The sequence below is a fragment of the Mus pahari genome, chromosome 1, assembly GCF_900095145.1.
Source record: "Mus pahari chromosome 1, PAHARI_EIJ_v1.1, whole genome shotgun sequence".
Classification (NCBI taxonomy): Eukaryota; Metazoa; Chordata; class Mammalia; order Rodentia; family Muridae; genus Mus; species Mus pahari.
In genome coordinates, this window is record NC_034590.1 from 87929187 (window position 1) to 87943786 (window position 14600).

Here is a 14600-nt window from a genome sequence, read left to right on the forward strand (position 1 = left end):
GAAACGGTGTCAAAGGAAAAAAAAAAAAAAAAAGAAAAGAAAAGAAACAAAGGACTGGGATGTAGCTCAGAAGTGGAACACTTGCCCATCATACAATCTGCATTCAATCCTCACAAACACAACACATAACACACATAAAAAGAACAGTATAGTGCAACTTTTTGTGTGTCCTCAATAATTTTCAATGAAATATGGTAACATGCACTATATTAACTATATCAAATATATAATATTTAAGACAGCCACTTAAATATTGCCTTGGTTTTAGGTCTGACAAGATGTCTCAACAGATATGTGAGCCTGATGACCTGAGTTTGATCCCCGGAAGGAAGAATCAATCCCACAAAATTGGTCTCTGACCTCCACCCATGTGTGATACACGCACATGCATGCACATAACAAATGAAAAGTTTTTTAAAGGAAAACTTGTTACAGCCAGTGAGATGATTACTACACACCTTTTATTATTACTCCTAAGCTCATTTTATAACTTCAGTGTATTTAAAATGGAACAAGTTATATATTATAGTATTACTAATAGTCCAAACAATGACACAATTATTTTTAGTAGACTATAACCTGTGGCTCCTTTTAAACATGACTTCTGAATAAGCTTTCTGTTTCAAGTTCCATGGGCCTGCTGCCACTGAAAACCTACTCCATCTTCATTTTTCCTCAGGTACCCTAAGAACAGTAAAGACAAGACAAGAAGTGCATCTGGCCTTTTTACAACATATTCTAGATTGCTTTCTTTTCAACTACATATTGATATTAATTCTGTGATACCAGTGATCTAGTCAGAAAAGAGGCAAGGTCCTAGCTATATGATGAATAATGTGAGTACTAGCTTACCAGAATTAATTTTACTTTTTGAAAGGATATAGACATCAAAATGAATCTGTTGGCTCTGGGAAGCAGGGTTTCATTCCTCAAACCGAGTGCAGAACTGCCATTGCCCTGGGACATCAGCAACCTCAACCCAGTACTTAGTATTTTAGTGAATGGATTGTTTAAGCAATATGGGTAGATATAGCAGACATGGGGTAAGACACTAATGTAGAAAAGAATTTCAAAATAAGAGCAAGGTGTTTTTCAAGATTAATAAAACCTATGAATTTTAATTAGCATATCCTTCCTTCTATTAAGGACCTGGTTGCAACTGTTTAATCAGTTGTATAATTTACTGCCTCAGGCTAACTGGCCTACTACAACAACAAATCCCCTTCAAATGCTTTCTAAGGTAACAAGTTTATAAACTCAGGAGCTATATAGGGAAAAAACTTGCCAGTTCCAAGTCCTGCCTCTACCAATCTATGACCTAAAGTGTACCTGGAAACCACTGCATATGCACTGACAGTGTACAGTGGAATTTTTTTTTTTTTTTGCTATCATTCTCTAATCAACACACATTGACACTGCAAATGGGGACACAAGACATTGAGAGACGCTCTAACCCAGTGTTTCTCAACCTTCCTAATACTACAACCCTTTAATACAGTTCCTCAGGTTGAAATGACCCCCAACCATAAAATTATTCTCATTGCTACTACACAACTATAATTTTGCTACTCTTATGAACCGAAATGTAAATATCTGATATGTGACCCCTGTGAAAGGGCTGTTCAACTCCCAAAGGGGTCATAACTCACAGACTGAGAACTGTTGCTCTATGAGAATTCTGCGCTACTTTAAAGAAGTTATGTCAGCATTCAAGAATTTGGATACCTGAGTGGAGTCTTAGAGACAAGCTTCTGCAGATAACAGGGGACAATTATATTGACATTCAAATATAGAATGAAGCTAGGCGTGGTGCTATCTATATATCTTCATCCCAGCAGGCATGAGAGAGAAGTAGGAGATCTCTGTGAGTTACAGGACAGGCAGCTACCACTTTGCAGCAAGAATAGCAAATGCAAACAGCCTGTGGCAAAAGGAGCTGGGGATATCAAGGAGACATACACACACACATACACACATGGGGGGAAGGAGGTTGGAGTTATTCTCCCCAATCTGGGTAACTGATATAAGAACATTTTGGCGTTTTACTGAGATCAGTGAAATCATACTTTAGAAAAATGACAGATCACAGAGGCAGAAGGATCCCAGTTAATCAAAAGAAGTTGAAAAGAGGGCTGGAGAGATGGCTCAGTGGTTAAGAGCACTGACTGCTCTTCCGAAGGTCCTAAGTTCAAATCCCAGCAACCACATGGTGGCTCACAACCACCTGTAATGAGATCTGATGCCCTCTTCTGGTGCATCTGAAGACAGCTACAGTGTACTTAGATATAATAATAAATAAATCTTTAAAAAAAAAAAAAAAAGAAGTTGAAAAGAAGCAAGAGTGTGGTTAGAGGGCCAGGAATCTGTAGCTCCTAGAATAAGCTTAGCCAAATGAGGACCTAAGTGATTCAGAACCCATACACCCAAAAATGGTAATGTTGTAGGTCTACCATCTGAAACGTCACAGCACTCTTCAGATATTCCAAGCAAGCAAGCAATGTTTATAGCAAAGTACACTGAAGATGGTAAGACCCAAAAACCTAATAAAGTCCAAACTGATAAATCCTGACACACCATGTAAAGATATCCTCTCTACAAAAGATTTTAAGGTAGGACCAACAAAATGGTTCATTGGTTAAAGGCACTTAATACCACATCTGACAGTCTTTGACTTCCACAAATGAGATGAGGCACCTGTATGCACATGTGCACGCACACATACACACAAAAAATTAAAAATGTAAAAAACAAAAGTCATTGTATGCTCTAACCATATGCTGGTGCTGGCAGCAATGTCCGGGAGAAGGAATCCAACTGAAAAGTCAGTCTCCTGGTCGAGAGTGGTGGTTACAGAGGTATTCATATCCATCAAAAAAAAAAAAAAATCACTAACTCAAAAAATGAACCATACATACATGGTAAGAGTTCACTCAATAAACAGAAGAGGGAGCAAAGCTTTCTAAAGCCAGTTCTGAGTAAGCAAAGTGCTCTAAGCTGGTTACACTCTAAAGACAAAACAAAAGATAGTAAGCTGCAGTATTTTGTTAAGAGTTAAACTACAAAGGCTAGGCGTGGTGGTGCACGTCTTTAATCCCAGCACTCGGGAGGCGGAGGCAGAGGCAGGTGGATTTCTGAGTTCAAGGCCAACCTGGTCTACAAAGTGAGTTCCAGGACAGCCAGGGCAATACAGAGAAACCCTGCCTCGAAAACCCAAAGAGTTAAACTACAAATTTTCTAAAATCTGCCTTTAGGTCTTGATATAAGAGAAATTCTTTCCTTATTTTGTAGTTCCAAAAATACAACAAGTGTTGAGAAGATGAAGCCAACTTCAGGTAATCAAAATAATAACAGTTGAAAAGAACTGAAACATACAGCTTGTGTGACTCCATCAAGGGCAGTTCAATCAATGACAGGGACTCCTTGGATCTGTTTCTTTGGTAATTAGGATAGGGGAGGCAGAAAGCCCTAGCACTGTAAGAATCCAGTGTTCTTAAAAGACAGTATGGTCACATCTGTTTTATAGGTGTGACATGTCATATTTACTAAGGTAAATTAAGTGTGGGCAAGCAGAAAGGTTCACCTAAGTAGTCACCCTTAACCAACACTAGACAACAAATGAAGGGCTTATGCTAGCCCAAGTTTCTACATACTGGGAACAGTTTTGTCTGAGCTTCAATCATGCACTATAAACAGAACACAGAATACATGACTTAGGTCCTCAGTAGTCTCTTGTCTAGGTTTTCCCAACTGTACTTACAATACTTACACACCCTTCAAGAACCAACAGACTAAATCTTCCTAACTGAAGCCAATCTGTTGCTAGTAAGATTTCAACAACAGTTCCTCAAACCATTCCAACTACACTTCAACTATGACCAAAGTCAACAGTGTAGTTCCAGTCCAGCCCTGCCCCACCTTCATCATCTTACTCCTCACAAGCATTCTGCCTCTAAATAAACATTATTTATTGGGGACAGCTTATATTTTACAGCAGCTTCGTTTGGTTCTGATTTTCTCCAAACTTACCATGAAAACTAGATAGACCAATTTCCTCTCCCTACTAACTTCCACTAAGATAGCTTTCCCTCCTCTAAAGCCATTAATATAAAAATAGTTACTATGCCTTGCCATTTTTATTGGAGAACAGGTCAGTAGTTTCTATGATCAAATGCATGTAGATAAGGCCTTAGAGTATAGTATGCTGTCATTTTTAAAAGCCCTCTTTCTCACACTTGCAAGTCAAAAATACCCCTAAAAAGTATCAATATTTACTGGTGAGGACATATTCACACACTTACAACTATTTTATGATTTCTTAAAATTTAAGTAGGAATTTAAGGCGGGCTCAGCAGTTAAGTGTACTTACTGACTGCTCTTGCAGAAGACTCAGGGTTCAATTTCCAGCACCCCCCAACCATTTTGAATTCCAATCCCATGGGATCCAATGCCCTCTTCTGGCCTCTGGGGACACTGCATGCACATGTTTCACAGGCACATAAAACAATCACACACATTTTTTAATGAAAATTTAATAGTTTAAATACTAATTTGAAGTTAAGGCTCACTGCAATTTTAAAAAGGAATGAAGGACCAACAAGATGCTCATGGGCTAAGGCACTTGCTGTCAGTAAGCATGATGGTTGGCTAGTGTTCTATTGTCAGAACTCACATAAAGGTGGAGGTGGATGGGAAGAACTGACTTCACAACTTCATGACCTCCACATGCACATTGTGTCACATGTATGTCTCTCTATCCCCCTACCCCCCTCTTTCTTTCTTTCTTTCTTTCTTTCTCTCTCTCTCTCTCTCTCTCTCTCTCTCTCTCTATATATATATATATATATATATATATATATATANTTCTCTCTCTCTCTCTCTCTCTCTCTCTCTCTCTCTATATATATATATATATATATATATATATATATATATAATTGCCAAATGTTTTTATAAATGTTTTATTTGATAATGAAACTTTTAAGTTCTGAAAAACATCACTCATATACAATTAGTTGAAAACTCCCAATGCACTCAGGAATCTGTAATGCAGAACTAATAAAAATGATAATCAATGGAGTTTGGTGGACTGCAGCTATGTTTCCTAATACTTGGAGGTTGACAAAGAAGGACCAGAGCCCAGTAGACAATACAGACCAAACAAAAACTCAAACATAATTATTAGATTCTATTTAAAGTTCCATTCATAGCAATGAGAGATGTGGCTCTTCGTTTTTAGCTGTTTTTTATTCAGTATATTACAAATCTATGGACACCAGACTTTCTACAAACTCACAAGAAAGTACAACACACAATTCTGATCTCATAAACCTAATATCAGCCAGCAGAGGTAGCACACATATTTTAATCCCAGCAGAGGCAGGCAGATCTACCCTGATCCACACCGATTTCCAGGTCAGCCAGGCTATACAGCCTGTCCACCTGTGTAATGCTAGCACTCCACAAGTTGAGCAAGAAGCATTAAGATAAGCCTGGGCTATAGTAGTAAGAACCCTGTCTCCAAATTAGAAACCTAACTTTTTGCTTATTTTGTCTTGTTTTTTGAGACAGGGTTTCTTTGTATAGCCCTGGCTATCCTGGAACTCACTCTGTAGACCAGGCTGTCCTGGACCTCACAGAGAGTGCTAGAATTAAAAGCACGCATCACCATTACCCAGCTTAAAACCCAACTTTTCATACCAGACATAAATATCCAACTCTAATTTCACAACTTTTTTAAAATTATTTATTTCATTTATATGTAAGTACACTGTAGCTGTCTTCAGACACACCAGAAGAGGGCATCTGATCAATTTACTGATGGTTGTGAGCCACCATGTGGTTGCTGGAAATTGAACTCAGGACCTCTGGAAGACTAGTCAGTGCTCTTAACTGCTGAGTCATCTCTCCAGCCCAACACTTCTATCTTTTAATCTTTCACATGAAGTTGTAAGATGGTACTAAAAATGGTAACTAGTTCTAGTACTGTTTCATCCATTTAGAAGCCTAGAAATAGAAAGGCACTGTGACACATTCCAGTAACTCCAGCTACTCAAGGCTGAGTGAAGAGTACCTGAAGCTTGAGATCAGCTTGGGCTACAGTGTAAGACTATGTCTCAAAAAAAATCTAGACAGATAAAACTTGGGCACTACAAGCACCTAATATATAACAATACATATGTGCTAAACTCCTAAGACTTCCAAGTATAGGAGTAAGACCTATTGAATGCATTTTTTTTCTTCAATATGTATTGGGGTGTGTGTGTGTGTGTGTGTGTGTGTGTGTGTGTGTGTGTGTGTAGAAGCCTTTAAGCCAGATTTACAGAGAATTGTGAACTGCCCAAAGTGAGTACTGAGAACTGAGCCATCTCTCCAGCCCAACTTTTGTTTTAATGAGTTTAACTCCTATTCAAATTAGTCTATGTCAATTGAGAATATTAAAATGTACAATAATTAACAAAATGTACAATAATTAACTACACACTTAACTTTCTTTTTTTTTTTTATTTTTTAAGATTTATTTATTTATTTATTTATTTTGGTTTTTTGGGACAGGGTTTCTCTGTATAGCCCTGGCTGTCCTGGAACTCACTTTGTAGACCAGGCTGGCCTTGAACTCAGAAACCCGCCTGCCTCTGCCTCCCGAGTGCTTGGACTAAAGGCGTGCGCCACCACGCCCGGCTTATTTATTATTATATCTAGTACACTGTAGCTGTCTTCAGATGCACCAGAAGACGGCGTCAGATCTCACTACAGATGGGTGTGAGCCACAACATGGTTTCTGGGATTTGAACTCAGGACCTTCAGAAGAACAGTCAGTGCTCTTAATCACTGAGCCATCTCTCCAGCCCCACACTTAACTTTCAAACAAAGAATTCTGGCTGGACATGTGGCACATACCTGTAACTGCCAGCACTCAAGGGGTTAAGATTACAGTTGGGTATCAAGGTCAGCCTGGGCTATATGAGACCTTATGTCAAAATTTTTTTAAACTTTATTTATTGTGTGTGTGTGCATGAGTACAGGTGCATGCGTGCCTTCGTGCTTATTATATGGAAGTCACCTACAGGAATGTGGAGGTTACATACATAAGTTGATTCTGTCCTATCAAGTAGTTTCTAGAGCTCAAACTCAGGTCACAGGCCTGGTGCTGAGTGTTTTTTACTCACTGACCCATCTCTCTAGTTCCTCAAAAAAATAAAAAAAAAAAAAAAATAAAAATTATATATATATATATATATATATATATATATATATACACACACACACTCTCTGTAGCTTTCCTTGGCTGGCCAAGAGATTCACTTGCCTCTGCTTCTAGAGTTGAGATTCAAGGTATGTACCACTACACCCAGCTCAAAAAACTCTTGAAGCACTCTGATCTCTATCTTTGGATACAACTCGGTATTTTCCATACAGGTAAAATCCAGAAAATAACACACTTTGGCTAGTGGCAAAGATAGGTCTCTGTTCAGCACAAAATGGTGGGAAGATTCCAAAATTTTCCCAACTTTTTGCCTAAGATAGTAACAGGTTGCATGTAAATAATAAAACCTAACATCACTCATTTCTTTTTCTTTGTAAGACAGAGTCTAGCTATACGCCCTGCCTTTACCTCCCAAGTATTGAGATTATAGGTATAAGACACCACAGCCCACAAAGCTCTTACCTAACCATTCTGTAGGAGAGTGCAGTGAATAAGACTACAACCAGGCAGTGGTGGAGCATGACCTTAATCAGAGCACTTAGGAGGCAGAGGCAGACAGATCTCTGAGTTAGAGGACAACCTGGACTACAGAATGGGTTCCAGAACAGCCTACACAGAGAAACCCTGGGAGGACACATGATTGACTACAAGCCCAGTGCTCTGTAAACACTCTTAAAGACTGTTTCTAGTTGTCTTGGTAAGTTTGCTCTTACCACAGTAGCCCACTATTCAGCTACCAAAGACCAAAAAGATACTACCTGTGGATATGTAAGAGGGATTACTTCTACTACGACAGGACAAACTGGTAAACTAATATTAGAAGAAGCTGACAAAAATTACTGCTCTTTTTTTGTTTTGAGGCAGAGTATGTAGCTCAGGCTGGCCTGGAACTCACTACGTAGCTGAAGATAACCTTGAATTTCTGACCTAATGAAAAACATCACTGCTGGAATTACTGGTATGTACTAACTACCACACCCTGGCTACATGGCTGGGGATCAAACCTAGGGCTGCTTCATGCATTCCCAACCCAAGAACTAAGTTCTCAGTTGTCTGATTCTTCACTTGTCCCTCCATAAAAATCAGAGAGGGAAAAAAATGGTACAGAAAGGACAAATAATTGTTTTTAATAAAAATTATTTGAATAAAAAATAGGCCTGGCAGTAACACACTTAAACTGCTAGCACCTGGGAAGTGGAAATAAGATCAGGAGCTCAATCAAGGTCATCCTCAGCTAAACAAGATCTACCACACACACACACACACACACACACACACACACACACACACGAGGAGGAGGAGGAGGAGGAGGAGGAGGAGGTGGTGGTGGTGGTGGTGGTGGTGGTGGTGGTGGTGGTGGTGGTGGTGGTGGTGGCGGCGGCGGCGGCGGCGGCGGCGGCGGCAGCAGCCTAGAGAGAGAACTCAGCAGCTGCTGATCTTACAGAGGACTAGAGTTTGGTTACCAGCACCCACATGATGACTCACAACTGCCAGTAACTTCAGTCCAGAGATCTAACTCCCTCCTCACCTGACTTCTCCTGGCTCCTACACACATATATGTGCTCCTATAAACTACGGGCACATGTAAATACATATAAAATTAGTAATTTTTTTTTTTTTTAAGATTCAAGGGTCAGCAAGATGGCTGGCTCCTCAGCACTTGCTGCCAAGCCTGATGACCTGAGTTAAATTGACAGAATCCACATGGCAGAAAAAGAAAACAGACTATGTGTGGTTCTCTGATCTCTATTCACTCACCCACTCATGGTTCATTGTGGCAGAGAAATACCCACACAGATAAGTAAAAGATTTTTCAAAAATATTTGAATAAACTATAGTCTCTATTATAATGTGCACCCATAGTACCCTCTACCCAAGAATTCAGAGCTCATAGAAAGTTTTCATCCTTTCCCCATACACCCTCACTAAGCCAAGAAACAAAAGTATTTGAAACATAGGTGACATTTACTAACAACCTATGTACATATTCCATAACTATATAAGCCATTCTGCTGTTTGTGTGTGTGTGTGTGTGTGTGTGTGTATACAGGTCATAATGCTAAAAAATAGTAGAATCCATTGTTTTCCTAGACAGGAGATAAGGGTTTATCTTGGAACTCAGACCAGGCTGGCCTCAGACTCTCAGGAAGGAAGCCACCTGCCTCTGCCTCCCAAGTGCTGGGATTAAAAGTGTGAACCACCACAGCCAGCTGTAGAATCCATTTTTAAATAAGAGCTCTATCGAAAGTCAAATTCAAGTTCATTTATCACCTAATGTGTCTGCTGCTTAAAATCAAATCTCACACATTACAATAACAGTGAAAACAAAGAATGTCAACTTGTTTTATTTAATGCACAGCACAAACCTTCATGCAGGGCAAGTCAAAGCGATGATTTTGCAAACACTGTAACTGCTTCAAATCTCAAATCTAGACTTAAGCATTCGTTTTTACAATCATTTAGTCACAAACATCAGTTCTCAAAACACACGATGTTTAGGAATGCACGTTAAACAAAATAAGTGTACCCCTATTAGTCAAAGAGCATTTTAATTTCTCTACCAACTCTTAAAATGTAACACTCTAACTTCTCCTAAAATACTCCACGTCCAAACTGTTCTGAAATTAGGAGGATCTACTAGAAAGCAAGACCAACACCAAAAAGTGTACACTTTCCATTCACGTGGCCAATCTCTGAACAACGGAGTGTACTTCAAAAATACATCAACTTCTACTGAAAGACGGGTTTTATATATACATTTAGTAAGTCCTAGGTAGGCACTGTTAAAGTTCAAGTAATCTCTGAATACTTGAAGCCTTTACTCGGCAAAGAAAGAATGGGAACCTACATTAAGTATAACCAGTCCATAATCAGAAAGACCTGACTAGAAATAGTTTTTCTTTCGTATTTTTCTCTTAATATTTTAAACCCAACCAGATTCCAACTCCTTCATGCAAAACGAAATTTCTCTACTCCTGAGAATTCACTCCAAAGCGCCCTGGGAAATTACTGTTTCCAGAAAAACTACTTCTGCAGTTGGGGAAAACTTAAAATGCCCCAGTGCCAGATTGTGTCGATTTCATTCACAGTCCCACAATCTCATCTTTTGGTCGACTAACATCCTGTCTAAAGTCAGAGGAAGACCTCGGTAGAGTTCGCAGCTTTTAAAATACATTAATTAACACGTGGGAGTCCAGAAGGGCGCAGAGTTAAGGTGGTCTTTGGCATGAGGACTGGACGAGGAGCCGAGGAAGTTAGTTAATGGGTAACAGGGAGGGTTCCTGGACCTCAAATCTCATCTCGGAGTTAGACGGCAGTAGAACGTCCTCCTCCACCCAAGCTCAGAGCCACTGCTCCAGCCATCCGGCTGAGGCGGGCAGCCGGGCACAGAGGCCTCCTCTGCCCGCGGCTTTCCTGCCGGGCCAGGCCGGGAGGACACCAAGGAAGCCGCGCCGGGCTCCAGGGACCCCGGGTCTAGGCCGCGCCTCCCAGTCCCGCGGGCCTAGGCCTCGGCCAGCTCCAGGCGAGGCTCGACGCGGTCACCCACCTGGGTTGCCAGTCATTCCAGCTCCGCGGGTACTTGGTGCCGCCGCCGCCACTGCTCAGCCGAGACCCCGGGGCTCTGCGGCTCATTACCTTCCCCGACACGACATGGCCAAGCGCCGCCGCCCGAAGAAGCGCGAGTCGCCGCCTGAACCGGCCGCCGCCGACACTGCGATCTGGCCCGGGGCTGAGGAGGAAGCCGCGGAGGGGGCGGCGGAGGGCGGGGGAGGCGGACGGCCGTTCCGGGTTCCGCTGGAGCCCGCAACGCAGGAGCAGGAGGCGGGAGCGGCGCGGCGAGGGGGAGGCGGAGGCAGGCGAGGCGACGTCTCTTCCAGGGCAGCGCGCGGCCCGCGACGCTGGGGCCCAGGAGGACGAGGACAGCGAGGAGGCGGTGGCGGCGGATCCTCACGCTCACACAGCCACGGCTTCCCCGCCTCCCGGCTCCGCCCGCCGCGCCGCCGCTGCCGCACGGCATGCTGGGAGCGAGGGGCGGTGCCGGCGCCCTAGGAGCCAGGAGAGGGGCGGGGCTCGGGATGAAAGGCGGGGCTATTGGTCACAGAATATGGACTAGAGGCGGGGCTTATGACAGGGGTAGGGTCACCTAGGCGGGGCGGGGCGGCGCGCCCCAAGCCTGGGGAAGAAGGGCGGGACTTATTAGGGCGGGGTCTGTAGCTGCTGAACCTGGAGAGGGGAGGGGCGAAAGTCAGAAGGCGGGACCTGCTCGAGAGGCACCGGAGTCCTAGGCTTCAAGGTCCGCGTTCGAGTAGCCAAAAGGGGCGGGGCTTTGGGGAGAAGGCGAGAACTATTTGAGGGCAGGGACCCAAGCCGACTTCCCTGGGCCTCCTGAGCTGCAGCTCTGTCTGCGGGTGGTAGAGAGCACTGTGGCCTTGTCGCGGGGCATCACGGGAGAGGTGAATCTCCACCCCGGGATCTCCACCCCGGGTCCACACACGCCCACCCATACACTTGGAGGACCGGCAGTCAGGTGTGAACAGGCGTCCAATGGAGAACGGGAGGAGGGGCGTGCCCTTGAGCGCTGATGCGCGCACACAGACGTGCCCTTGGCGCTCACGTGCGTCCACCTGCCTGCCACCGTCTTAAGGGGAAAAAGTCAGAATAGTAAAATCGAGGAAGGGGAAGTGAAAGCGACACCTTTTCAACCCCTACCTGAAATGTCATGTAGTGCTGGTACATTTTTCCAAATATGAAAAACAACGCCTGCTTCCTGCCACGTGAACTGTGGTTCCTTCTGGTTCCTTCTAGTAGTAAGAGGCCTGTTACCCACACACTCCTGAAAGAATACGATAAAGCATTGGGCACATTATGTGAACGCAATATACTCACTCCTTTGTGTGTGTGTCTACACTTGAAGTCCAGAGAACAACCTCAAGTGTTGCTCATAAGCCTCCAGCTACTTTGTATTTTGAGGCAAGGTCTCTCACTGGCTGGCCAGAGAGCCCCACAAATCTGTCCGTTTCCTCAACGCTGGTTTTACAAACGGAGACACCATTTCTGGCCTTTTTCAGGTGGTTTCTCCTATGTGCAAGGAGCTATCTCCCTAGCTGCAGGCTTATCTTTAAAAATAGTCGAGATACACAGCAAGCAAGTGTTTAAACCTTTTCCACATAAAGTTTTTAGGCCATCCATCGTTTTGCCTTACAAGAGAAGTATGTATACATCACTTAAGTAGTTCAAAGTTGTTACCAAGGACATGGCTCAGAAAGTAGAATGCTCGAAGCAGGAACAAGCACGAATCACTGGGTTCCATCCCCAGCACCCCATAAATGCAGCATGACCACGTGTCTGTAACCCTAGCATTCAGGAAATGGAAGCCAGAAGTTGTTCAGGCTCACCTTCGCCTACATAGTAAGTTCCAGGCAAACCTGGCCTACATGAGACACTGCCCACCCAATCCCCAAGAAAGAAAATTATCACTAAAAGTATTTAATTATCGGGCGATATCTCCCTATGATATATCCCTTACATTTTTCCACCTTCTGATCTTCCAGTATGCCCACAAACCCCTCAATGAAGGAGGATCCTGCAATTCCAAAAGAAAATCAAATGATTTTTTTTTTCTCTTTCTGCCACCCACATTGCCCACCTTTGCAGAAGTGGGGAAAAGTCTTCTGAAAAATATGATCTTTGACTCAAGACAGAAAGTCCCACAAGGAGTTGGCCAGACCCAGCCCTGGTCACCAACCTACTGTAAAAAACAAAACAATAATGGAGCTGAGAAAGTAGTTCAGTGTTGCAGCAGTTTGGTCACCTTCCATGTTTGAGGCCTTCTGTTCAATCGCCAGTGCTGTAAAATCATGATCGTTACTTCAATAAGATTGTTTCCATACTGAAATTGCTCTGGGCACCTTCAGAAATGCCCATTCACTTTTCACTGAAGAGAGGATACAAGGTAGGGACCCACTAGGTGCATAAGTTAAAAAGCACAGCTGGGCTCCAACTCACAACTCTCCTGCATCAGCCTCTTCAGTGCTGGGTTTAACAGCATGCCCCATTATGCCTGGTTTTGCTTTTTTTTTTTTTTAAAGATTTATTTATTTTATATATATGAGTACACTGTGGCTGTCTTCAGACACACCAGAAGAGGGCTTCAATCAGATCCCATTACAGATGGTTGTAAGCCACCATGTGGTTGCTGGGAATTGAACTCAGGACCTCTGGAAGAGAAATCGGTGTAAGAACACCGCTGAGCCATCTCTCCAGCCCCATGCCTGGATTTTAAAAGGGTATTCTTGTTTTGTTACTTGTGTGTTTAATTACAGAAGCAAAGATAAACACATAATCTGGTATTTTTAATATATTTTATTTTTAATTATGGGAGTGGGGAGTAGCACATACAAATACAGCTACCCTATTAGTCCAAAAGAGGATATTGAATCTCCTAGAACTGGAGTTATAGGCAGTTTGGAGCCAGCCAGTGGGAGCTGGGAACCAAACTCAGGTCCTCTGTAAGAGCACTGTATGTTCTTGAGCCCTGTACTGTAAAGTACACCTTTAAGCCTGGGAATCAGAGACAGAGGCAGGGAAATCTCTGTGAGTGTGAGTCTATACAGAGAGTTCCAGGCCAGCCAGACTACATAATAAGAATATATATATATATATATATATATATAGAGAGAGAGAGAGAGAGAGAGAGAGAGAGAGAGAGAGAGAGTACATATTCTTAACTGTTGAGCCATCTCTCCAGCCCCAGTCCTTAGTACATTCTAATATATCATCTAATCATGGTTCTTTTAGTTGAAATTCAGCAAAATTGATGGAGTACCTACTAACCAAGAATTTGACAATAGGACAGCCATCAGCACCCAGCCCTCAAGAAGCTTAGGGAGAAAGCACTAAAGGCAGGACCTATCACGAGAGCTGACTGAAGTCCTCCAGGTTGTTCATGTCCCCTCTCCCTCCCTGCTAGAGCAGCTCTCATCTGGCTGCAGGTGCCTTTTGCCTGATGCCATTCCTCAGTTCCAAAGTCTGGTTTTTAGATTTTTTTCCCCTCACAGTGTATTGGTTTGTTTGTTTGTTTGTTCATTTGTTTGTTTGCTAGAATTCTATATATAGCCCATGCTGGACCAATTTTTTATGTTACTAGGGATCAAACCCAAGGTCTCATGCATACTAGGCAAGTAGTCTACTATGTTCCTAGTTCTTTACTTCAGAGTCCTTGCTTTTTCTGTTCCAGATGAATTGATCCTGCCTCTTTCTCTTTTCAACCCATTAAGAAGTGGCTAATGCCAGGTGTGATGGTGCACACCTTTAATCCCAGCACTTGGGAGGCAGAGGCAGGCAGATTTCTGAGTTCGAGGCCAGCCTGGTCTACAGAGTGAGTTCCAGGACAGCC

At 42.9% G+C, this 14600-nt stretch overlaps 1 protein-coding gene and 1 long non-coding RNA gene across 4 annotated transcripts in view; one reads left to right on the forward strand and one right to left on the reverse strand.

The window, feature by feature from the left end:
* Positions 1–11217, reverse strand: part of Smg1 (SMG1 nonsense mediated mRNA decay associated PI3K related kinase) — a 110437-nt gene extending 99220 nt beyond the window's left edge. The window contains exon 1 of one of the 3 annotated variants that reach the window (XM_021193999.2): positions 10752–11217. In XM_021193999.2, the coding sequence (XP_021049658.1) occupies positions 10752–10837 (86 nt within the window). In that variant the 5' untranslated portion in view covers positions 10838–11217. The remainder of the gene's footprint in view (positions 1–10751) is intronic. The other 2 variants (XM_029538497.1, XM_029538502.1) reach the window with 2 other exon arrangements.
* Positions 11218–11454: 237 nt separating this feature from the next.
* Positions 11455–13095, forward strand: LOC110318046. The gene is made up of 3 exons (XR_002380353.1): positions 11455–11498; positions 12176–12180; positions 12274–13095. It is a non-coding gene; the product is annotated as an uncharacterized LOC110318046 (long non-coding RNA).
* The last annotated feature ends 1505 nt before the right edge of the window (positions 13096–14600 follow it).